Source organism: Carya illinoinensis, chromosome 7 (assembly GCF_018687715.1).
Source record: "Carya illinoinensis cultivar Pawnee chromosome 7, C.illinoinensisPawnee_v1, whole genome shotgun sequence".
Lineage (NCBI taxonomy): Eukaryota > Viridiplantae > Streptophyta > Magnoliopsida > Fagales > Juglandaceae > Carya > Carya illinoinensis.
Window position 1 is genome coordinate 40,936,903 of NC_056758.1, and position 26,235 is coordinate 40,963,137.

At 33.9% G+C, this 26,235-nt stretch overlaps 5 protein-coding genes across 6 annotated transcripts; 3 read left to right on the forward strand and 2 right to left on the reverse strand.

Moving 5' to 3' along the window:
• Nucleotides 1–10,392: 10,392 nt before the first annotated feature.
• LOC122316407 (monoacylglycerol lipase-like) lies at nt 10,393–10,800 on the reverse strand. The gene has a single exon (XM_043132924.1). It carries the CDS (start codon nt 10,798–10,800, stop codon nt 10,393–10,395), a length of 408 nt encoding a protein of 135 aa, XP_042988858.1.
• Nucleotides 10,801–11,578: 778 nt separating this feature from the next.
• LOC122315993 (lachrymatory-factor synthase) lies at nt 11,579–12,464 on the forward strand. The gene has a single exon (XM_043132385.1). The coding sequence runs from the start codon at nt 11,844–11,846 to the stop codon at nt 12,351–12,353; it is 510 nt and encodes a 169-aa protein (XP_042988319.1). The 5' UTR covers nt 11,579–11,843; the 3' UTR covers nt 12,354–12,464.
• A 617-nt stretch (nt 12,465–13,081) lies between these two features.
• LOC122315992 (monoacylglycerol lipase) lies at nt 13,082–16,827 on the reverse strand. Of its 2 annotated transcripts, XM_043132384.1 has the most exons (8): nt 16,314–16,452; nt 15,515–15,574; nt 15,387–15,425; nt 15,159–15,229; nt 14,622–14,686; nt 14,057–14,146; nt 13,884–13,976; nt 13,082–13,668 (listed from the first exon to the last, which is right to left on the reverse strand). In XM_043132384.1, coding segments are annotated over exons 2-8 (795 nt in total). In that variant the 5' UTR covers nt 15,517–15,574; nt 16,314–16,452; the 3' UTR covers nt 13,082–13,233. The 2 variants fall into 2 exon arrangements, with proteins under 2 accessions (XP_042988318.1, XP_042988317.1); XM_043132383.1 differs by lacking the exon at nt 15,515–15,574 and having other exon boundaries at nt 16,314–16,827.
• Nucleotides 16,828–20,324: 3,497 nt separating this feature from the next.
• Nucleotides 20,325–21,745, forward strand: LOC122315246. The gene is made up of 2 exons (XM_043131061.1): nt 20,325–20,446; nt 20,578–21,745. The coding sequence occupies exon 2, from the start codon at nt 20,716–20,718 to the stop codon at nt 21,280–21,282; it is 567 nt and encodes a 188-aa protein (XP_042986995.1). The 5' UTR covers nt 20,325–20,446; nt 20,578–20,715; the 3' UTR covers nt 21,283–21,745.
• Nucleotides 21,746–24,271: 2,526 nt separating this feature from the next.
• Nucleotides 24,272–24,891, forward strand: LOC122316408. The gene is made up of 2 exons (XM_043132925.1): nt 24,272–24,298; nt 24,451–24,891. The coding sequence occupies exons 1-2, from the start codon at nt 24,272–24,274 to the stop codon at nt 24,889–24,891; spliced, it is 468 nt and encodes a 155-aa protein (XP_042988859.1).
• Nucleotides 24,892–26,235: the final 1,344 nt, after the last annotated feature.

A 26,235-nucleotide genomic window follows, 5' to 3' on the forward strand; every position in this document is an offset into this window, starting at 1 on the left:
AGTCCAAGATTTTAATCAAAAAGAAGGAATCGATTATGATGAAACATATACACCAGTCGCAGGATTAGAAGCTATTCGAATGCTACTTGCATATGCTTGTTATAAAGATTCCAAAATTTTTCAAATGAATGTTAAAAGTGCTTTTTTAAATGGTTTTATAAATGAAGAGGTATATGTTGAGCAACGTCCAGGTTTTGAAAATCATATTTCCCCAAATCATGTTTTCAAACTCACAAAAGTACTATATGGACTTAAGCAAGCTCTTAGAACTTGGTACGAGAGATTCAGTGGTTTCTTGATTGAAAAATATTTTTCAAGAGGAAAAATCGACACAACTCTTTTAATTAAATATGAAAATGATGATATTCTTTTGATTCAGATTTATGTTGATGATATAATATTCAGTGCTACTAATGAAAATATGTATCAAGTTTTTGCTAAGACTATGCAGGACGAATTTGAGATGAGCATGATGGGAGAACTTACATTCTTTCTTGGATTGCAAATTAAGCAAGCAAAAAGTGGGACATTCATCAATCAATCAAAATATATTAAGGAATTATTGAAGAAGTTTGGGATCGAAAATGTTAAGGAAATTGGAACACCAATGAGCCCATCAACTAAACATGATAAAGATGAATCCGGTAAGCCAGTTGACTCGAAAATATATCGAGATATGATTGGTAGCTTATTATATTTAACAACCAGTAGACCAGATATTATGTTTAGTGTGTGCTTATGTGCACGCTTTCAATCATCTAAAAAAGAATCACATTTAATTACAGTTAAGCGCACTCTTAGATATCTTAGTGGTACAATTAACCTAGGGTTATGGTACCCTAAGCACACATCTTTCGATCTAATCAGTTACACAGATGCAGATTATGCTGGCTGTAAAATAGATCGAAAAAGTACTAGTAGAGCATGTCATTTCTTAGGTCATGCACTAGTTTCCTGATTTAGTAAAAAACAAAATTTTGTTGCACTATCTACTGCTGAGGCAGAATATGTTGCTGCTGGTAGTTGTTGTGCTCAAGTTCTCTACATGAAGCAACAACTTGAAAATTTTAAACTCATGTATAATCACATTTCAATTAAATGTGATAATACAAGTGTTATAAATCTTTCAAAGAATCCAATACAACATTCTAGAACTAAGCATATTGAAATAAGATATCATTTTCTTCAAGATTATATGCAGAAAGGCGATATAATACTAGAGTTCACAAACACACACGATCAGTTAGCAGATATTTTCACAAAACCTTTACCAAAAGATAGATTATGTATGATCAGAAAAGAAATATGTATGATGCATGCTATGAATATCTCTTAAAAGATAGATCAGAATAAATAAAAATAGAGATAAATTTTTTAAATACTTTTACATAAATTTGAGATTTTTAGCCTCACGTTTGAGACGCTCATTCTCTTCATACAATATCATGTCATTTTTATTCATGGGAACCGGTAAGTGGAATGAAGAATCTAATAAAGATTTCAACTGTTTATTCTTCTGCCGAATGATTCTTTCCCTTGTGTGAGACTCTTGAACAATTCGTTGAAGTACAACAATTTGTTCTTTGAGTTTTTCAACTTCATGATTTTTGGCTTGTAGCCGCTGGGAAAAAGCAACAATAGAGGAAGAGTAGCAAGTCTCAAGACTCACCAAGTCATAGATAGCATCAGAATCTGACTTATTAGTCAGATTATTATTTTCTTGCTGCAACATGGCACCAATGGCAGCTGCAGAAAGGACATGAGGTTGAGATGCAGAATGCCTCATGGATGGATCTAGAGAAATGTTAGAAGAATGAGCCATTGAGAATAGAATAGAATGCTTAAAACGAGAATGTTGAAAGAATGCAGATGAGTTATAGAGATGAGAAGAAAACTTGATGCGGATTGGATGAACTTTAAGACTGATGATTTTGTAGAGATAGCATAAAGAACCCGACGAGCTATCATCCAAGTCAAAGAGCAATGTGATTTTTTTTTCCGATCAGTGAAAATGACATTTTTTAGAAACTTGGAGTCTTCAATCTCGTTTGTCAACAACATCAGACGATTTTTTCAAATCTCCAGCCACACTTGTCGGGTCACGGATGGATCAAATTTATTTATTTATTTTTTTTCAACTATCTACAGTGTCTACTAACGCATCGTTTTCTTCAGGTCCATTTTACTTGTTGCGGATCCTTTTTAATGATGCCAAAAGGGGGAAAAGTGTTAGATTAGAACATTAACATTGTTTGAATTACTAAACTTATTATATATGTTTAGAATTATATTTATATTTTTACTTGAAAAACTAAAGCACATTCTCAGGGGAAGCTTAAGTATCAATACAGGCTTCAGGTTCTATCAAGTATTTGTCATCATCAAAAAGGGGGAGATTATTGAACCCAAGGTTTCAAGTTTTGTGTAATTATATATCTACACATGAATTTTGATGATAACAAATGAATTCAAAGAATAAAGAAGTCTCAAGCTCAAGTTGTCTACACAATGGAGTCAAGCACATCAAGGAAACAAGCATGAGCAAGAAGGGAATAAGTTCACATTAAAGTTATAGAGTAATGTTGTAAATCTCTTCAAAATTCAAAATTAGGATTAATGCTTAAAATTAATATTTTATCATAAAGCATTAAAATACATTTTCCACATGTGCATGAATATTTTTGAAAATTAAATTTGAAAACTTTAAAAGATGATTGATTATCATCTTTTACATATGCATGTCTTGATAAAAAGTTGAACTTTAAAAATATTAAAGATGATTGATTGTCATATTTCACATGTGCATGTTTTATTTGAATATTTTCAAAAGTGATTGATGCTTTTTTAGACTTATACAAAAGGTAGATGATTTTGTTTGAAAAATTTGAAAAGTAAAGTGTGCTCCTTTTGTCATATACAAAAAGTAAAAGATTAGGTTTGAATTTTTTGAAAAATAAAGTGTGCTCCTTTTGTCATATGTCAAAAGTAAAAGATTATGTTTGAATTTTTTGAAAAGTAAAGTGTCTTCCTTTTGTCATATCCCAAAAGTAAAAGATTAGGTTTGAAATTTTTGAAAAGTGAATGATATTATCTTTGACAGTTGAAAAAGAAGAACCTTTTATTTGAATTTTTTGAAAAAATGAATGATGTTGTCTTTGACATGTGAATCTTTTTAAATTTGAATATGAAGTCTCATATGCCTATAAATAGATCATTTGAGAGTTTCACATTCAAAACACCAAGAGCATACAACATTCATTCATTTTTCAAAAATTTCAAATCTAATCTTTTACTTTTGGCATATGACAAAAGGAACACACTTTACTTTTCAAAAAATTCAAACCTAATCTTTTACTTTTGGCATATGACAAAAGGAACACACTTTACTTTTCAAAAAATTCAAACCTAATCTTTTACTTTTTGTATATAACAAAAGGAGCACACTTTACTTTTCAAATTTTTCAAACAAAATCATCTACCTTTTATATAAGTCTAAAAAAGTATCAATCACTTTTGAAAATATTCAAAAAAGCATGCACATGTAAAAGATGACAATCAATCATCTTTCAAAATTTTCAAATTTAATTTTCAAAAATATTCATGCACATGTGGAAAATGTATTTTAATGCTTTATGATAAAATATTAATTTTAAGTATTAATCCTAATTTCAAATTTTGAAGAGATTTACAACATTACTCTATAATTTTAATGTGAACTTGTTCCCTTCTTGCTCATGCTTGTTTCCTTGATGTGCTTGACTCCATTGTATAGACAACTTGAACTTGAGACTTCTTTATTCTTTGAATGATGTTGTCTTTGACATGTGAATCTTTTTAAATTTGAATATGAAGTCTCATATGCCTATAAATAGATCATTTGAGAGTTTCACATTCACAACACCAAGAGCATACAACATTCATTCAAAACTTTCATTCTCTCTTCTCTAAGTATTGAGCCTTAATCTTTATTCATTTTGAGAGATATAGTTTGCGCTGTATTGTTCTTATTTCACTCATTGATGAGTGTTTTCTGATAACCTACCCACTATCAGCTCTTGTATCAGAAAAAGGGTGTGTATAACCCTTGTGCGTGTAGAAAGTGTTCTACACGGGGAATAGTTGAATCACCACGTGTAAGGTGATTGCAAGTGTAGAGGGTGTTCTACACGGATCCTTTGTAGCGGTGTTGTTCAAAGGTGTAATAGGTTTCTATCTCCACCTGAAGGAGGTTGAATAGTGAATTTGAAAATTCTCAAGAGGTAGCTTGAGGTGAGGACGTAGGCAGTGGGGCCGAACCTCGTTAACATACTGAGTTTTTTTTTTTCTTACCATTACTCTTTATATTTATTGCTATTTCATATCTTGTTTATATTTTATATTATATATTTGATTTATAATTGTTATTTTTTTTTAATACAACTCAATTCACCCCCTCTTGTGTTAGTCATATGGGCAACATAGTTCATCCATAAAATTAAGATTGGAGTGAATACTTTTATGTCAGAATTTACTCCCAAAAGAAAATTCTGATAATACAGCTAGTTCATCCATAGAATTTAATATTAGCAGGAACACTTTGTATGTCAAAATTTACTCTCAAAGAAAAATTCTGATGATACAGCTAGTTCATCCACATAATTTAAAATTGGAGGGAACACTTTGTGTGTCAGAGTTTACTCCCAAAGGAGAATTCTGATGATATAACTAGTTTATCCACATAATTTAAAACCAGAAAGAAAATTTTGTGTTGGGGTTCATTCTCAAATGAGGGATCTCGATGACACTATTAGTTTATCCATAATAATCTAAATTCTATTATTATTTATGTGTGTTGAATTCAAAGCATTAATGTGATCAAAATGCTTTTCTTGTAGTAAGTATCTGAATATCATTACAAGTTTCATGTATAGAATAGACTCTAAGATAGAGAAACATGAGCATGTCAAATTTACACTAAAAATTTTGACATTGGTTTATCCATTTTAAGTTTAATATCAATTATTATTGGGAATAGTGATAAGGGTTATAAAAGTACAATATTTAAGAAGATTGAATTAATTATTAAATATTAAACTATATGAATTTTTTAGTTTTGTACATAATGGTTTACTTTAGATGCATTATTTTGATTAAAGTAATGAGATATGAACAAGTTAGCAGCATGATTGTTAGTAAGATACAAATTCATTTTACTTATTCATATATTTTGGGAAATCAATGAAGTTATTATGATGAAAATATAAGAATTGTGTCAATTGAAATTTGAAAGAAATAATGACACATTAAAGGTTTAACTGCCCTAAGCATAAAATATGATTCGAAGGGATGGGTAAACCTTTTTTCGTATTAGTTTCGAATAAGATTTTATAAATGTTTATACATATCTTTTAAATTAAACTTGAGTGTAAATGTTCATATTTTTTTTGTCTGTATAAGTTTCAAATCAAACTCTATAAATGTTTACACTTATTTTAACTGTTGAACTCGAGTACAAATGTACAAATTTCAATTTGTTTCAAAATATCATTTATGTTGGTTCCATTCTTCCTTCCAATAAAGTTTTATTTGTCATGCCTTCATAATAATAATTTTTGTTAAAATTTTTCTCACTCATGAGGTATGTACTGGAACCAAAAGAAAAATGATTTATGAAAACCTTTTACAATTTATGGCATAGAATTTGAAACATAATTTGTGGCATAAAAGTTTGGAGAATATTTCCAAGAAAAGTTACAGAGATTAGTAAATAAAATATTTTTCGCATTTAGATTTTCTAATCTCAGGATGTGTGTTGATTTATATAAAAGGAATTCAAATCAAACATATCAAGAAAAGATGGTACAAGGAATAGAGAGTTTCTTGAGATAATGCATATAGACGCATGTAAATATTTTTCTCTATAATATTTGATATAAGTATTTCATTACTTTTATAGATGATTTTCATAATATGAATATATCTATCTGCTACATGAGAAGTCTCAATTCATTAGTAATTCTTATAGTACTTCTCATGGGGGGAATTGCAGTTAGATAAAAATGTGAAAATCATTGAATTTGATTGAAGTAGTGTCATGAAAAATATTAAGAGTTGAGCTATAATGATTTGGAACTAATATCATAATGGTTTAGAACTTATATCTTGTTTTTAGCCTTAATGATTTATTTTTGAGTTATGAATTGTTATAAGGCATATTCATGTATGGATAGTCAAATTAAAGTAATAATTTATAACCCAAATGAAATATTGTTGAATCTTATAATAGTTATTGAATACTTTATTATTATTGATTACTTAAGGAGATTCAAATGATTTAAGTTGTATTGTTTTTACTTATGGTTTGAATTTTGAGAAAATTGAAATATCAACTTTCTTATAGTTGGCAAAATTAGTGGGAGTATGGAAACAAGAGATGTGATTGTCGTGAAGTGCATTCTTGTACTTTTGAAAATTCTTGTAGTATTCTTTTATGATTATCTTAATGATAATATTAAACAACAAGCAAATGATCATTCACCTCATCAAATAAACACTACTGAAAAATTGGTCATAGAGACATCAGAATAGGTAATCTCGTGTAATCTTCTTGATTTGCTATTTGTTTAGACTATATGGTGTATCTTCAAAATTTGAATTTGACATGGAAACAAAGAAAAGTTCACATATGTTTTCACAAATTTTAGAAATAAGTGATTCTATAAAAGATTGATGTATAAAAGTGTGATTGAAATCTATGAATAAATATAAAGTCTATAATTTTGTCTAATTGCCTAAAAAGTATAAAAAGTTAAATGTAAATAGGTTTTGGAGACAAAACCCTAATTGTAAATGGGTCTTGGAGACAAAACTCTAACTTTAAAGGCAATGTCGAACGATATAAAGTTAGACTTGCAAACATGGGTTTTACTCAGAAATGAGCATTGACTGGAGAAATATTTTCTATTTAACTTGAAAGAACTCATTAAGAATCACTATGACATTAGTAGCTCATTATGGTCTAGAGTTATATTAAATAGATGTGAAAATAATTGTAGAGTGAAAGTCTGCAGTCTACAAGAAACGAATAAAATGATAACTTAGAAAATGTAACAGTTTTTTTTTTTTAAATTAATATCTGAAATTTGATAATACCAATACTGTTTTGGATTTAAGAAAAATATTTATTGTTAATACATATACCCCGTAGGTTAGTGAGAGTATATTTGTATTTATGCTCATGCATATATATGCCTTTTTGGCAAGTATGAGTTATCGTTAGTAGTATAACATTAAAGTTATGTCTCTAAGTGAAATTTATGAATGAGACATCATTCGTAATTGAGATTGAATTTAATACCAAGACAATGACTATTAGGATTGTTTCAGTATAGTTGCATAAAATTTTGAAAGATTTTACATGAAGAATTATTGGTCAATGAATACTTTAAAAATAATATGTGCATTCTCAAAATTTTACAGTGTCCTGAAATTGATTATGCTGCTAAAGAATTCTATATATGATTATTATAAGGAATTTTATAATTGCACAAACTTGTAAAAGGTTGAATATCAGTTTTGTCGGTTGGCATCTTTGGTTGTTGCCAAAGTAATATAAGGATGTTTGACCCAAAAGCTATGAAAAGAGTGCAAGGTTATTTGTAAGAAATTAAAAATTATATTGTTATCTTAAGAAGAACCGATACTTTTAATGTAACTGGATATTCAGACCCTATTTTGTGGGATTACTCTTTGATGGAAAATATAGTTATAGCTATGTATTTTCTTATCTAGTAGAATTATTTTATGAAAAAGTAGGAGGCAAATATCTTATTGCTTCATATGCAATTGTGACTGAGTTTGTAGTATGCTTTGAGGCTATAATATATGGTATCTGATTGAGAAAATTTATCTTAAGACTTGGAATTGTCGACTTATAGCCAAGCCACTAAGAATGAATGACAAGAATTTATCATAATAGTTTTTTTCGAATGATGAGTATTTAATGAAATTTTAAATACCTAAGTGTCAAGGAGAAAGTACAAAAATAAATATGTCCATATTAATAGTGTGTTAATGATTATAATTTAAAGAATACGTTGAAAAGACGGGTTCTATGCTTATACCCATAATATGAACATGTTACAGAGATCATTGATATGTCGAGTATTTTGTTACTGGACATTGAAAGATATCTATTATGGCTATTTTTGCTTTCTTATCTTTCTACTTTATATGTACATTAAATGATGTGGATGAATGATGACAAAATAATATCTACAATAAACATGAATTGGAATCCAAGGCATCAATGTATTAGCCTTAATTGTCTAAATTAAAGATCGTGTTAAATTGATTACTGGTGTTGTGGTACATGGAAGAAAATTTGTTGGTTATATAATATAGGACTGCCATGACTCGCATTGGTAGTTGATTTAATATTGATATTATAGAACTCATGTAATGTGTTTTGAGCTATGAAAGTTTCAAAAAATGAATTTGTGTAGCATGGTTAATTTCCTGTTATAAACTCATGAACGAAAAATATTATTTTATGGGCATATGGGTCATGTGGGAGAATGTAAGAGTTTTATTTAAATTCTATATTCCACACATCCATCTTAAGAGAGTTTAGAATAGTTCAAAACTTATCAGTTAATAAATGAGTTATAATGGGATAAGATTAAAACTCTATATCTCTAATTATAGTCAGATATAAAATCTGAAATTTCTTTATGGTCAGAAGTTTATAAATAGCATCGAGGGGTTAAAGGGTTCTTACCTATAATATTATTGTACCTCTAGCCATCGGGAGATATTCGGAAGTAAAGTTGTTAAGATAATCCTTCCCTCATAGTCAAATTAATTTCTTCATTAATGTAAGGAGAAATATACGTATTTATTTATTATTGTCTTATTATTATAGATTATTAAAAATCAAAGATCTAATTACTAATATTTATATTAAAATATTTAACAATTTCTTCGACAACCACCCCTTGACAATTACAACAGCCAATACCGTCAATACCATCCGTCATAACTCTGTCGAACTGGTCAATCACTGCGACCACTTCTCTGTGATGGAGAACCAGATACTTTTTTAATAAACATTTTTCAACAACGAGCTATGGTGTTTGTTTATGATATGTTCTTCTCATCATCAACTTTTAAGTACTAAAAGAAACATATATATACTTGTACAGAGCCGCTTCTAAGCGGTCCGGCCGTTAAATAGAGATAATCAGCCCTCCTATCAGCATCAGCCACATCAGAAATCACACCAAAAAGGGCATAGGTGCAGCCACATATGATTAGAAAGCTAGGTCGCCCCTGCAGTTTGAATCACACCCCTTTATCTTTCATAACACATCTCACCGAGACCTTGCCATCTCTTCCGTCGGAATCGAAAACCATTGCTCGCTGTGAGGGGTCGGTCATCTCTTCCGTCCGTTTGCACCACTGCCCAACAGTTTTGGAAGTTCAACCGCAACCATCTCAGTCCGACAGACCAAGTTGCCGGGAAATTAATAGAGAAGCTCTTTTGACATCAATGGCTCCAAATACTCAAACCACTTTGAAAAACAAAAAGGTACTATTGTGTTAAAATAAAAATAGAAAAAATAAAAAAGAAACCCAAACCTCACTGTCAATGAAGAAAGTGTCGTGCCTTGTCCATCATCAAGAAGAGATATATTCTGCAAGGCCCTTCATTGCTATATTCTCTTGGGGTTCATTTTTACTGCATATAGCAGAAAGTGTTTGACACGAATGCACTAGATCAGCATTGTTCCCTGTTTCATATACTACTAGATTTACTCCCCCACACAGTAGAACTTCCTTGTCTATCACGATCCTCTAAGCCCCACCCCCACTGTCTATAATTTGCTGCCATTCAAAACACAAAAAGAGCCCAAAAAATTTCTTATAATCGATCTGTTTCAACAAAGAGATAAAAAACACGGATTGGGTAGGAGAATTTTTGGGGTTGGAACTTGGGGGCTTCGGTGGAAGAGGGAAGAAGAAAAGGTAATGACCACTTAGGAAAAAGCACGGTCAAGCACCCTCCCTCCAGTCGTCGAACACAAAAAATATGAAGAAAAATTAAAGTATATTGGAGAACGCAGTTGAAGAAGAAAAAGTTGAAGAAGACGCAGGCAATGTCCCTCTCTGGTTGCGCAAGGTGGGGGAAGGTGCGACGGATTGTATGCAGTGCGGTCACACATAAATTATACTGGAAAGTATACGTGGCAATCTATCATTGGGGGGCTGTTTATTGTGGATTATAGGTCTAACCGGCCCAAAGGTTTTCTCATACTTGTAAAAGCTTTCCAAAGAGCTTGAGCCGTTAAATAAAGACGTGCATCATGTAGATAGATTACCGTCTATTAATACAAATCCCTATATATTCAGATACTACATTTCTCTGGCAAGATGTTTTATGTCCCGTGCAATCTCCTCTCGTTCAGGCTCAAAGAGAAGGTCATGCAAGAAGCCATCATAGAACTTTATGTTTTTGAACTTGGATGCCGCCTCGTTGTACAGATCCTTTGAGGCTAGAGGATCCGTGACTGTCCCATGAAGGACGAAGAATGGGACAGTCACTGACCTAAAGTTCCTCATTAAATAAGAGGAAATGTGCAATATCTCGTGGCCTGTTCTAACCCTTATGGGACCCGTATATACTAATGGATCCGAGTACTTTGTCAACAGTGCTTCAGGATCCCTAGAAACTGGAATGCCTCTTTTGTTTGCACCTTTAAACTGGAACTTTGGAGCAACCAGAGAAAATATAGGAGCCACAGCCTGCGCGCATAAAGACATCGGGTAGAAATTTTCCCATGTAAAAATTTTACCAGCATGGAACCACCAATATAATATTTTCCTCAATTATCAAGCACGCATTATTCATCAAATTCAACTTTCCATCTATGAATTCGTCACCGACAAGCAAAGGAAAATGAACAAAAATACTAGCTACTTTTTATTTTTTTATTTTTATTTTTCTACTACGACGTAACCTTCATTCTTCGTATTTGAATTTGTTAACGTGCATTTTACAAACCCCAAAAGTAAAAGAACAAACCGGCATAACCCATAAAAATTTTCACGCCTTTAAGAGAAAACAAACATGCTCATAAAAATACATTTCAAACATTCCCATTAAAACAAAGTACTCAAAATAAACAAGGCAAAAATTTGTCACCTATATATAGCACCTAAAAGTCACGAAATTTGTTGGTTCAAGTTTTACTTTAAGGTCAGGGCGGCCACAGAATTCAATTACAACTATCAAAATGCTTTTCCACTTCTTTCAGCCAACCAAAGTGAATATTTAAGACATCATTATCTTATTAACAAATAGACTACAGACTACAGATCTATAGATCTAGATCTCCACGTGTCAAAAAACAAGCTACAGAATACCGTGCTACATGATGCATCCAAATATACAAATATCCATGAGTCAAAAGCTGCAGAACATAAAAAGAAAAAACAAACCATAACAAATTGAGCAAAAGTTTTATTTTTTGTTTCTGTTTTGCATACAAACATCACTACAGCAAACTCATATTCCCAAACACTGCAGTTATAGGCATAGCACGTCATTACTATAGATGATTTTTTATCAAATAACATACACAAAAATGCTTTAAAAAATATATATATACAACACTGCTAGGTTCCTGGCGTTTTGTGGATGTAGCATCATCCCATATTCAAGAGCACTGGGTCAGCGGTCATGTGGTGGTATTTTGGTAATATTCCTTCTTGTCCCTAAACAGAACACCCACTAAAACCATATATACAGGTTGATTCTCGATTGAACCGATAGCTTTCTTATCCATTGTATCTCGAACGCACACATGGAAGAGGAAACACAGCCTTTAAAATGGGAAGGAAAAACCTCTGCACAACTCCCCACCGCAAGAGCACATGAAGTATGGCCTTTCTTGGAGGACTTCTGCAACCTACACAAGTGCTTTCGTATTGATACGTGTTACCATGTTGATGGGATCCCTGGCCAGCCTGGCCTGATCCGCTACTGCGCCTCCACAGTACCATCATCATCAGGCGGCCAAGAGGGATCGGTGATCACCATGTGGGCCAAAGAGAAGCTGCTGCTGATTGATCCCATCAAACGGTGTTTGAGCTATGAAGTTATTGATAATAACATCGGCTTCAAGTCATACGTCGCGACGATGAGAGTATTGCCAATCCACGATGATGAAGGCGAACGTGGGTGCAAGATCGAGTGGTCATTCCTGTGTGATCCGATCCAAGGGCAGGGATTTGAAGAGTTTAGCTCTTTTATCGAGTCTAGTCTTCAGTTTATGGTAAAGAAGATTGAAGATGCCCTCCTACCCGCAACCTGAAATATGGCTTTAGATGTATGGTATTTATAATATTATTTCTCGATTTCCTGCTGTGCTTTTGTTCTTAAGTTTTAACATTTGGAAATAAAGAACGTACATCATGCACCCTGATATTAAACCTCATGTAATCATGTTTTGAAGTCTTGAAATTGGCCTATTAATTTGAGATCCTAATAAAACATTTGGAGGTTGCGTAGGAAATACGTACATTCAGGGGATGGCGCAAAAACGTGCAGATAGATAATGGTGATGTGGTATGGTACTCGAAAGAGTTCACGCCCAATTTGGAGATATTGTATTTAGGAAATTAAGGAAAACATTTAATATTGCATGGTTGTTATTTTTCCATTATTTTAATAGTTGAAAATAATATTTTCCGTTCTTTGATCAACAAAAAATAAGAAAGGAAAACAAATGGCAAATGAACTTTAGATGCGAATTGACGGTGATGCATATGTTTTGTCTGCCAATTAAGCAATTTCTTCGACAAGACGACCAGCCCTTGACAATTACAACAGCCAATACCGTCAATACCCGTTAAATCTCTCTCATTCCGATCAATCACTGCGATCACTTTTCTCTGATGGAGAACCAGATACTTTTTTAAAAAAGTCTTTCAACAACGAGCTAGTGTTTATAATTTATGATATGTTCTTCCCATCATCAACTTTTAATTACTAAAAGAAACATATATATACTTGTAAAAGTTTTCCAAAGAGCTTGAGCCGTTCAATAAAAGCACAGTCAATTGATTGAAAAGAAGTTTTGCGCTGTACGTAATGCCAACCTCCAAGACGTACATCATGTAGATAGATTAGCGTCTATTAATACGATTCCTTATATATTCAGATACTACATTTCTCTGGCAAGATGTTTTATTTTACCAGATATTAACAACATTTCCAAGACCAGCACCTAATCTTTTCTCCATCCAGGCAATTATGTCCCGTGCAATCTCCTCTCGTTCAGGCTCAAAGAGAAGGTCGTGCAAGAAGCCATCATACAGCTTTATGTTTTTGAACTTGGATGCCGCCTCGTTGTACAGATCCTTTGAGGCTAGAGGATCCGTGACTTTATCAGCAGTTCCATGGAGGACCAAGAATGGGACAGTCACTGACCTAAAGTTCCTCATTAAATAAGAGGAAATGCGCAATATCTCGTGGCCTGTTCTAACCCTTATGGGACCCGTATATACTAATGGATCCGAGTACTTTGCCAACAGTGCTTCAGGATCCCTAGAAACTGGAATGCCCCTTTTGTTTGCACCTTTAAACTGTAACTTTGGAGCAACCAGAGAAAATATAGGAGCCACAGCCTGCATAAAGACATCGGGTAGAAATTTTCTCATGTAAAAATTTTACCAGCATGGAATCACCAATATAATATTTTCCTCAATTATCAAGCACGCATTATTCATCAAATACAATTCTCAAAACACATATGAGTTAGTGGTTTTCTGCCACTCAACTTCAATGTGTATGCGTTGTACCTATTAGATTATTGGAACTCTGTGAAACCAAAAATACTTACACCAACAATTGGATGTGCTGGCTTCACGCGCAAAGCTGGTGAGGTCAGTATAATTCCCTCCAGCATGCCTTCAACTTGAGGGTATGAAGCCGCCTAATCAAATGGGTAAATTTCATATTAAAACTATCAAATATCAAAGCAGCTCAACTAGTCGATCTGTTCAAACCCCTTACCTTCAAAACCACAGAACCTCCTGTGGAGTGACCAAAGAGGAAGCATGGAATTCCAGGGTTCTCCGTTTTAAGTTTTTCTAGGAAAGCCCCCTGTTAAAAAGGCAACATAGAGCTCATAGAAAGGTATTTTGGAACGTTATGCATTCAAAACTACTAAGATATGACTCACAAAAATGAAATGAAACTGAATGGTTCTAACAAAGATTAGGTAGCATTGACTTGACCATAACCAAAGTTGGCTCAATAGATTTTGAGGCCTAAGGTGACAAACATAAGTGAGCCCTTTCTATAATTTAATAAACTAAATAATACTTACTCTGTTTCCTATATTACAATTTTTATTGCATTGAAAAGAAAGCCACAGGACTGGAAAAAAAATCAATGTAAGATTGAGATTTTAAAAAGAAAGAGAGTGAAAGATGGGAAATCACTTAAAAAGAAATTCTCACGAGTAATCTGAATTCTGATTTTATTTTACCCGACTAAAAGAAAGTAATATGAATTCTGTTCACTTAAATGTATATAAACTCAATTGCAAGATTGACAGAATTATGACTACACTTACAGTGTCTGCAACAACATGGTCAAGTGAAGGAACGTATCCATGCAATCCATCGCTCCCACCATGACCTATATAGAAAGAAAAGAAAAACCCATCACCTCACACTTTCTTTTTAATCATCTCAGATGGAGAATGATTACCAGAAAAAAATAAAAAAAGGATGTACACGTTTTCTATAATAACATGATAATTTTTCAAGTCCATGATAGCACGATCATATACAAAGAAAAAAAAGTGCTGGTACTCCAAATTAATAAAACTGCATCGAGGACATTATTTCTCGAGATATTTTGAAGTATCCATATCATAATCCAGACTATTATTGTTTCAAATGCCAGGAGAAGGAAAAAAATCATTCGAAGGATACATTAAAAAAGAAAGAGAAAAAGAAAGAAATAAAATAACAGCTTCAAATTTCTTCTTGCCGAGTAAGAGATTACCAATATGAAACTTGTACTTTCTTGTTATAAAAGTAACATTTGTCATTTAAGAACTATTAAAGTGAAACAACTCAACCAAAAGTTTTCCGGACATAGCTACCTATCCAGTCCATCGCATAGACACCAAAATTGCATGATGTTAGTTGCCTTGCAAAATGAGCATATCTTCCACTGAAAATGAACACCAAGTTAAAAAATAAAAAATAAAAATTCTTAAAATCTAGTAGTTAACAACTTAGGGTAGACCATGGATGAGATCCCAAACGCTATTAAAATGATCAATTATGAGTACTAATATCGAAAAAGGAGTTGAGAAAACCAAAGTTACCTGTGCTCATTAAGCCCATGAATTATAATCAATACACCCCTGAAATCACAAAACACTCATGCTTAGGATATAAGTAGACAGATAGAACAGATGAATTAATGCAACAGCAACAAATGTAAAAACAGTACATGCTAAAGATGAGTGGCACAGAACCAGAGCCCTGTTAATCCTTTCGTCTAGTGTGACTCCTGGTGCGCCAGAGTTTTATTAGAAAATACTGTAATGTATATACATCATACAATAATCCAAGTTAACAACCAACCCCTTGCAGATTGGCTCCAAGGCTCACAATAGGTATATTAACAAAGCATGGTACATACACAAAAAGAAATACAAAATTCACTTCATAAACAGACCGACATAGGTAATAGAGATATAGCAAAACAACACTGAAACAGTACAGGGTTGAATTGAAAACTCATTTGGAAAAATTATGCTTTGGATAATACCCTATAAGGCTAAGATTCGACAAAGTTTAAAACCTTTAACCAACCATTCAGGTATTTTCCTTGCAACCAACTCGGAACCTCCAGCAGAATTAAGACGCCACAATATGACTAGGTGATGCAAGGAAGAAGGGTTCATTTTCTCCTTTTTCCATCAAACAGAGCAACATAGAAATTAGTAACTAAATTCCTTACGAAATTATGATTTTTTCTTTTGGATAGATAGCATCCAAATAATGTATTCACGGTAAAAGTTGAACCAAAAGTAACATTTCACTCTTAAAACGGATTGTGGAATATTAAATTTCAATTGATGATTATTCCGCTCTTCCAATTCGAAACAATAAAAGAAAAATTCCAATTTACTTCCTTCTCCTACAATTTAACGCCCAGATTTTCAGTTTGGTGTCATTTCCTAGCCAAACCGACCATGTTAGGCAGATAGATGAACTAAAAACATTAATTCTTCCAAAAACCTTACTTCAATTCAGAGGAGACCGGAAGCCACGACCGGCAGAAGAGGGCGTTCCCACGTACCCCTGAGAACAGGAACTTGGACCATCGGCATCGGCAGTCCCCGTCGCGAGTCTCGAAGCCCATGTCCAAATCCTCGGCTAAGGCTCTCCTTCTCGCGGTGTCTTCGTCTTCCATTCTACGTTTGGAACACTTGGAAGGTGGCGCTTGAGTCAGAGGCGCCACCGTGGATGGAGAGAGCCGGCGGGGCCGGCGCGGGAGGATGAAGAGGACGAGAGATATGAGAATTGTGTAGACGAAAATGAGGGAGGCCCTTAGGGTCTTCAGGATTGGAATGATCCGGTTACTCGCCCCCGAGGTCAGTTGTTCCATCTCGGCCGTCGACATGGATGGCTGAGATGGATTCTTTCCGTATCACCGAGAGATAGTTGCAACACACAGATACGCGCATAAAGGGACGGACGGCAAGGGAGAGAGAGAAAGAAAGGGAAGAAACTTCTGCCCCTAAAACTGTATATTTATAGACTATGCTCGTAGTGTGTAATTTATGGACAAGGTGAGGAAGTCTCGTTAAACGCGGTCTGTGCACGTGGGTCCTACGATGACGGCCCTAATTGCTTGTCGTATACGGCTGGTCCCACATCCTAAGAGAAACCGGACTGGACAGACCCATTAAATCGATGACGTGGCCTCTTATTAGTGGATTCCTAGGACAGTTAACATTAGGGTCATCTAGATCGTAGCATAATTCATAAGGACTAAGAAGACTGATACCGATCACTATTCTGATCTAAGATAAATTTTTATGATAAAGCTTAAAATGAATTTAATATTTTGCTTTATGATTTAATCGTCGCTTAAAACAAATAATTAATATTTTTCGTTCTTTACACTGATAATGGAATTTTAACCTTATTGTTTTTTCTCCATAATTTTAAGGAATTTTTTTTACTCGTAATATATAAAATAAAGTAACATTCACATAATATTAATGACGTGACAGACATTAATATATGTTGCATATTAACAAATAAGTCTGAATTGTCACAAGTTTTATAAATCTAATCCATTCCTTTATCACCCAAATTACGATTGTCGAATTTCTTTGAAAATTAAAACTCATTATAAAAAGTTCTATGTAAAAAGTATATATTAGTTTGTTGTTATATATCTTGAATAACGATCGAGGTATTTTAACCAAAAAAACAAGAAAAACAAGAAAAAAGATTACAGATTCGTTATCTGTCGTCATGTCCCGAAAAGAATCAAACCGTTTGAATATATCAAAACAAGACCAGCAATTTTAATAATGACAATTCGAAAAACTATTGAGGATGTGGCCTGCAGAATGAGTCATCCAAAAGGCAAAAGGTCATATATATATATATATACATACATATATATATATATATATAACAAGACGTTTTAGCAACAAATATTGGTGACCAACTCAAACCAAACCACAATCTTCATCTTCCATCAACGCGCATTACGGCATTATAACAAACACATGATGTCCAAACCGAGACATTCATGTAATATTGTATTCCAATGCAACGCAAAAACCACCGCTCTCTGTATTCAACCGGGCACTTTTGGTTTCACTGGTCAAGCCTATATAAAGCTTTAATAAAATGAAAAACCCGCATATAATATTTGTCTGATTCTTTTCTTTGACTTTTGAGCACGCGCGAAAGAGACGGCGAAAGGACAACGAAGCTTCTACGTCAAACCGAATATTGAAACTTGAAAGAGCGAATCCACTTGGAACCTCACAACTCTCTCTGCATTATTTGCCAGTGGGATTCTTTTTTCACGGGTATAGGTTCTTGGAGGCTCACCACAAATTCATTTTTTGTCCTTTCACGCACTTCCCATCACCGCCAACCCTACTAACCCAATCAGTATCACGGCAATGTACAAAGTAATTAAAAAAAAAAAAAATGTAGGCGCACAATTTTTTTTAATAAAAATAAATTTATAAATTAATATAATTTAATGTGATAAATTAAATTTTAAAATTATTTTAATTATAAATATATCTACTATATCATATCAAAATATGTCTTTTATAAAGTTTCTTATCCAATAACACTTTAAAAGCTGACATATATATATATATGTTTTGAATTTATTAATAATAAAATTTCAATACATTCTTTAAACTATTAGAAAACACAAAATTAAAATTATAGGAAAAGCCTCCTCTAAAAGGACAGCTCTGCTGCTTTGGTTTACGTACTTTTCAACAGTGACACTTTGAGGAAAACCGAAAAGATGGACGGTGGGGTAATGATCCCGATAAGATCGGTTGTGCATTCGATCCATAAAATGCAGGGATTAAACTTTATTCATAAAAGGAGCTCTTACCTTGAATTATTGCCTTTCCTTCCTTAGCTATAATATTTGGCCACAATTTGTTTGGGATTTTTCCAATTAAGGTGGTTTCTGTGTACACGCAAGACAAAAATAGGGAGAAATTGTACTTTTCAGTTTTTCCCAATAAATTATTATTATTTTTTAAATGATAATTTCCTATAAATTTTTTAATTTTAAATTAATAATATATTTTTACATCAGCTGAAACTGATCAATAATTTTAATATAAAAAATAGATGACGTGGCATAATTATCACTATTTATAAAACTTTTGCCACGTTTATTTTGTTAGGAAATATGACCTGGTAGGATTAAAAATGATGAACTGATTTAAGTAGGATGATCCGAACCTCGAGGCGGGACCTGGTGTCACTTTCTTTTCATAAAGCACCGACCCCTTTTGGACCGTTTGCGTTAATTAATGAATGAATGAAATGGCACATCTGTCCCTTAAATTGCGGGGCCTGTGGATCTAACGGACGGACTTTGCTTTATGCCAACAATTGGGCCTTTCGCACAGATGTACTGGGTCGACATGTAGTCGCTGCAGTCAGGTTTCTTTCATACAACTTTTTGTTGGTGTATTATTTGTGAATAGTCGAGCTTCCGAAGTGTGAATCAAAGATAGGCCTTCCCCCTAATGGGCCTGCCTTTTCGGACTGAATCTGCGGGCTTAAACCCAACCGCTGGAGCTCTTACTAGTACAATTTTTTAAGTATTTTTTTAACTTTTTTTAATATATTTTTATTAGGACTTATCAAACATTATTCAGCCCTGAAAATGAAGGGTGTACGTCGCCCTTGGTGACGTGGTCTTTTCTCATAAAACAAATCCACGCACTCAACGCCCTTTCCGTCGAGATTTATTTTTCCAATCCGGGATTCGGGAATGCAGGCAGCAAGAGATCAAGACTGGTTTCTCTTGACCTGCTTTCTGCTCCCCAAAGTAAAGCCTGAAACTGGGAGGCTGAAGCCGGAATTAAAAAAATGATAGTTGTAGTCATGATTATATAAATATTGTGTAATTTTAAAAAAATAAATAAATTAATAAGAGACTCACGTAAAAAAAAACTAATTTTTTAAATTGTAAATTTTATTTATTTTTTAAATAATTATACAGTATTTACACGTTTCACGATTGTATATCATTACTCCACTTCTTATTTTCCCGTTTCATGATACATGTGATTGTAATACTTTTTTTTTCCTTTAAATCATCCATCTGACAAGTGCATGGCACTTTCTCTGCATCCCTCTTATCTCTCTCACATGATTGACTATGTTTCTCGTGATTCTAGAGTTCTTTGGATCAATCGGATGTGTAAAGACAAACCCATATTATTCTTTTTGGAAAATTTATTAATTTGTTTCTGCCTTTAATCTGAAAAAAACAGAGCCAAAAGCCATTCTCCACAACGTCTCATGCCTCTCACCAAAAGAAAAAAAGAAGAAGAAGCTGAAATAAGGACTGCATATGTATGGTTGAACTGAATCTTCATGTGAATAACCACAGTTTTTTGTTTCTTTCCCTTTACCGGAATTCGCAAAAGGTGTGATTCTGCAAAAATATAGTGTCGTTATACTCGGAGGACTTCTCTCCTCTAATATAATGTGAATTAATTACTTGTCCCAAAAAGCCAAAACCACCAAATGAAACCGAAAGTTCGTATGTACGCGCGCTGTATTGGCTACTGTAATTAATATAGACGTAGAAAAGGCTGATATTTTCTGATATCTTCAAGACAAATCCAGGTTATTAAGGGTAGGTACTCTCTCTCTCTCTCTCTCTCTCTCTCTCTCTCTCTCTCTCTCTCTCTCTCTCATTTATTGATTGCTGAAGTAACATCGTTTATGGTCCACATACATCTGCTGATCTTAGCTAGGTTTCTGTAGATATAGAAGACCATTATAAATAAGAACATTGGCAATCCACACCTTGCTTCCCACATGAGACAGTCCTCAAATTTCTGAACTCGTTCCAAAGAAAACTCTCCCACAATCCGACTTCAATTAAAGCTATCCTTCATCCTCATGGCTCCACACACAGAAAATCCCATCGGGTCCCACTACAAGAGGGAAAACGTTAGTAAGCCACCACCAAAGCTTTCAATGGCAAGTCTCCAAAGAACAATATCCGACATCTCATTGGAGCTAAGCAAAGAAGACATCGACGCACACCTCCCACCCATATCGGAGGTAGAGGAGGCCCTGTGCGAGTGCTGTGGCATGTCAGAAGAGTGCACCCCGGAATACATAAATAGCGTGCGTGAAAAGTTCTCGGGGAAGTTAATCTGTGGGCTGTGCGCTGTGGCTGTGAGTGAAGAGATGGAGAAGAATGGAGTGAAAAGAGAGGAGGCTTTGAATAAGCACATGACTGCGTGTGTCAGGTTCAACAGGATTGGAAGGTCATATCCTGCGTTGTACCAAGCTGAGGCCATCAAAGAGATTTTGAAGAAGAGCCCAAGATCAAACAGAGCCAAGTCTCAGAGTCCAAGAGATAAGGTGGTTGATCTAAAGAAGGGTGGGCTTGCAAGGAGCTCAAGTTGTATTCCGGCGATCACGAGGGAGGTTGTACGTCGACCGGACTGTGGTCAATGACTGAGCCACCAAAGAGGATGGGGCCGTACTTTCTTATTATATATATATATATATATGTTGGTGCATGATCATCAGCTAGCTCGCGAGAAATCTGCATGGCCAATTATATTATTTGGGTGTAGCTATTCGCCAGTGGTTGCCTGCAGCCACTTTTGCCTTTTCTCATACCCCCAACGTTTGCTACATGCCCTGTCCAAGAGCAGTGGCATTTTTGTAGATGAAACGATAAATTACATGCACCTCTTGAAGACTTTCAACATCTCTTTCCCCTACACTAACTTACATCGAATCTCAATCTGCTCGGACTTTCACTGCATGCAAGGGCTAGTTGTTAGACGACGTTGTCAAGAAAAAAATCATATATATCATTCTAATTTCATCAAGTGATCTGTAACGATGGGTACTTAGTTTGTAAGCAATAGTATCTCGGCCGGTGATAGATAAAAGCCACCGAAGTTCTTCACCGATTGCGTAATTTTTTAAATTTGTTTAAAATTCTTTAAAACATTTTTAAAAAATAAATAAAAATCATAAATTCATAAGAAAACACTTCCTTAAACATTAAATAAATCAGCGACTCCCCTCGGTCAGAGTAGAGTTTTCCTAATATATATATTTAATTTGAAATTTAGTAATCATGAGTATATTTGCACTTTATCTTCAAGTGCACTGGTTGATTTGTAGTTAGCATGCATCAATATCAATCCCAATCAAGACTTTCCAATTTTAATTATGATAAACTTTTGCAAAACAACAATATTGCTTGATCTTCAAATTTTATTCTGGATCTCAATAAAGATATAGACAAATGAAAAAAATGGAGAAAGTTATATTGATATAGAAAAAGATAGATGAAAAGAAATAGGAAGCGAAAGAAATAATTTAAAAAGAGAGGGAGAGATATATATACGGGAAAAAGTTATATAAAAATGAGTTTTGTTACTTATAAGTAAAGTCACGTATCAATACTGATTCATTCATATTCAAAATTTAAATTAGCACGATTTTCAATCAAATCTACTTTTTGACCAATCTCATTAGATTGATGTATATATTAATACGTAATGATGCTTGTAACTAAATTTTTCCTATAAAAATATATATTATGGTATCAAAAACACGTTTAGATTGGTACGTAGTACCGCATGTAAAGAGTTATTTCACATATATTCCCTTGCATAGTCGATCGGATTAGTCTCTAATATTCCCTTGCATGGTCGATTGGATAGTTTATATTAATCTCCCTCTCATTTTTATTTTTTGGATAATTTGTTGCTACATAATATTTGCACCACTAATTATTATTTTTATATATAGGTACTTGGGTTCATATAATTTGCAATAGGTTTGAGTTGAAAAATATATATAAAAAAAGAAAAAGTTAAAACTAATAAAAAATTAAATTAATAATATTTTATTATTATTTTGACTAATAAATATACCTTTACAGAGAGAGAGAGAGAGGGGCTGCGATCGGAAACCGCCTAAAAAACTGTGATCGGAAACCGCCTAAAAGTTAACTAGTAGAGAATCGAGACGGTCCTTTTGTTTTTGGCCGAAGAATGAGTAGAATTTTTCGTTACAAAAGATAGGTTCGAGTGGCATACGTATATACAGAATGTCAATAAACAAGTATTTTATTTTTAAATCAGTCTGTTGGGAGAAACTTGGGCCTGTCGTCTCCAGGCTTGTAGTTAACCTGTGACTCGTAGAAGATGTGGCCGAGTCCGAGACCCACAAATTTTATTCAGCTTTAAGAAGGCCGTGCTTGGTTACACAAAAATGTATTGTAATGGGCTGCATCCATACGAAGATTAAGAAGGCCGTGACCCAAATAGAACACTGCAACTTCTGAGGGGGCGACAAAGCTCTCCTTTGGAATCCATCTATCTCGATTCTCCTTTTTAAATATTATTTAAAAGTTAAATACAAATTTTTTTAATCTTTTTTTTGCTTTTGAAAAATTCAATTTACTGATCTATTCACTATCTAATCATTCCAATTTTTTCAAATTTCTAAACAAAATACAAAAAATAATTAAAAATTTTCAAATTCTAAAATAAAAATAATATTAAAAAATAATTTTATAATAATATTTTAACTTATAATATTTTTATTTAATTTTTTCTCTTTTATTTTTGAAAACTTCAAAAAGAGTACTTTTAACTCAAAACATTTTACTGTTATCGACAAACTACTTCACTACTGCTCGCAGTTCTCTCTTTTCATTCCATTCTCCAAATTAATGTGGTCAAAATCAACTAATTAGGAAAAGAGAGAGAAATATAAATGGTGCTTTTTGACTGCTAATTCTCTCTTCTAGTTCCCGATCGAGCTTCATTTAATTTCCTCTCTCCGTTCTTAAAAATATTCTACAGCTTTGATCATCTATATGACTACAAGCATGCAGTTTAAGATATATATGGTAAGATCGGGCCAGTTGAATTACAAAGATGCACTTACGTCTGTCTCATGCATGCATGTGCTTTAGCAAAACACAATCAAATCGGATTCCTTACAGTGGATCTCGTGAGTCCTCACGAGTATGGAAAACGATTAGTATTTCATACCCTAGCTCGAACATGCACCCACGCACGATCCTTCCATGTCTTCTCCAATATCGATCGTTGCTGCACTGCAAATTGCAGAAAAAGCCCTAGCTAGCTAGCTAGCTACATGGCTACTGCCTGGCCACTGGCCAATCCTACTAGCTCTGCAATTTGCACATTAATGGAAAAGCAACCGGCCTCATCCGTAAAATTTGAGATATTTTAGCCTGTAAAGCGTTCAATCCTCTTGGAAATTGTCGATCGATAAGCTAGCTTAGCTAGCTATTATGACAACTAAATCGACTTCCCTGTTGATTATATCCACTTTAAGATCAGATCGATTCTTCTCACTTTTAAAAGACCCAAAGCAGCCAATTTTTTGTACGTACAAATGTATATATGAGTCTGAATTGAAGTGAACCTAACTTCTTTAGAAAGAAATGGCATCATCACTTACTGAAGTAGAGGTATTCCATCTCCTTTACCTCATCATATATATATATATATATATATTAGTGTCGTTAATTTAGTGTTGCATTGCTTATTTCACTTGTTATATTATCGAGCTAATGCATGGCCTGGTTACCCCTCTCTCTATGCTACTCTCCAAAATGAACAGATCAGGCTGCGAAAGGTGGTCTCCAACATCTCTGTGGAGATAGAAAAATATAGCAAGGAATTAGAGACCATTGGCATAGTCAATGAAGTCGAGCAAGCTGAATGCAAATGCTGTGGCCTCAAAGAGGACTGCACCCCGGCCTACATCGTAGAAGTTCAAGAATATTATTCAGGAAATTGGGTATGCGGCCTTTGTTCCGAAGCTGTAAAAGAAAGGCTAATTCGAGCTCCAAAAACATCCACCGGAGACGCGGTTGCCTCTCACAGGGAGTTTTTCCAGAAATTCAACAATACAGCCAGGCTCAACCCGAACCTCTCATTGGCATGCAAACTGAGAGATATAGCGAAAAGAAGTTGTGAAAACAGGAGCTCCAAGAACTCGTCAATGACAAAGTTAGCCCGAAGCACGAGCTGTTTTCCAAAGATTGATCTTAGAGACTAATTATAATATTAATTAGTTTAGCAATATTGATGGCCAAACTCCTTACCGGCCTGGTCATGTTGCTTTTGTGGTTCATGGATATGACTGATTGGGCTATCTGTGGGAAGAAATACTCGTGTGATTAAAACGTATTTATTTATCGATAGTATTAAACGATCGACGATTGGCAGATATATCGGCTGTGAGTAGCCATGCATAACCTATGGCTTTAGAAAAAGGTGGTCCTCAGTCTATATATATGTACATATATAATAATTTAGGTCATGTTTATCATGAGTCACATATGTATATGTAATCGATAATTGCGAATGGTCCCAACCAATTTCTCAATCCCGAAAAATTACTTTGATCGAGCAAATCTCAACTATAGCTAGCAAAGCTTGGTGCATGCAAGCAAACTCTCACATAGCACGTACGTGATCAGTTTCACACGTGCAATACCCCTCCACTTTCTCTAGGGTTTAAAAGAGCTAGCATGGATTTAATATGGGCCACCTTTCTTAGAAGTGCATGTTATTTTTTTAGCTCAGTCGGGGTCCACGATGAAAATGATATTGGTGTGGCTAAACTATAATTAAATTTTATATATAGTACTGTGGCTCGGCCTCGATCATCCTCACATCGATAAAAAACTGGAAGCTAATCCATTGGCATATATTTCCAGTAAATTAAAAGAAAAAGGCCAAACATTTCTAAAATAGGGTTTTGCACTCGGCCAAGACCTTTAAATTCAGAAGTAGAAACCCGGCCTGTATGACGTTTGTGTCATGCATGTACTGGTCTTATATATATAATTACGTGGTGCTGCTACTTTTGCCAACTTATTTAATTAGAAAACCATTAATGTATTTAAGAAAAACTTACCAAAAATTTATTTTTTTACATATCAGTTATTGATAGACTTAAAATCATGAAATATTTTAAATTTTAAAAGAAAACTAACAAAATGAGTATTATTAAATAAAAATATAAGTATATATAATACTACTCTATTTAATTTGTTACAGATAATGAATTAGAACTCATCATGATGTTGATATTTTGGCCCGAAGATTCACGGTTTACAGTTGAGTGATCAAGTTTCAGTTATTCAGCTGGCAATCTTTATTTGGAATATGACTATGTAAGTAACTTTATTTTTGTCCAGTACCCGCAGTACTTTGCATAGTACGTACTCCAGTCACCGAATGAGAACGACCCAGCTTAACGGGTTTGATGTGCATGCAGATCGAGGAGTTTAATTTTCCATGCACCTTTTGAAGAATTTGGAGAATTTGATCAATCGTCGGCAATTAATCTAAATTCACGCGTACCCATCCAGTTGATGCCATGTGATGCGTACTG

What these genes read in the sequence shown, in the direction of transcription:
- LOC122315246 (XM_043131061.1), top strand. Translation starts at nt 20,716, where the DNA reads ATGGCTCCACACACAGAAAATCCCATCGGGTCCCACTACAAGAGGGAA.
- LOC122315993 (XM_043132385.1), top strand. Translation starts at nt 11,844, where the DNA reads ATGGAAGAGGAAACACAGCCTTTAAAATGGGAAGGAAAAACCTCTGCA.
- LOC122315992 (XM_043132383.1), bottom strand. Translation starts at nt 16,693, where the DNA reads ATGTCGACGGCCGAGATGGAACAACTGACCTCGGGGGCGAGTAACCGG. An exon ending in CCGGTCTCCTCTGAATTGAA is followed by an intron (nt 15,426 to 16,313) that starts GTAAGGTTTTTG and finishes TTGTGATTTCAG; the next exon opens with GGGTGTATTGATTATAATTC. An exon ending in CAGCACATCCAATTGTTGGT is followed by an intron (nt 13,669 to 13,883) that starts GTAAGTATTTTT and finishes GTCTTTATGCAG; the next exon opens with GCTGTGGCTCCTATATTTTC.
- LOC122316407 (XM_043132924.1), bottom strand. Translation starts at nt 10,800, where the DNA reads ATGTCTTTATGCGCGCAGGCTGTGGCTCCTATATTTTCTCTGGTTGCT.
- LOC122316408 (XM_043132925.1), top strand. Translation starts at nt 24,272, where the DNA reads ATGGCATCATCACTTACTGAAGTAGAG. An exon ending in CATCACTTACTGAAGTAGAG is followed by an intron (nt 24,299 to 24,450) that starts GTATTCCATCTC and finishes CAAAATGAACAG; the next exon opens with ATCAGGCTGCGAAAGGTGGT.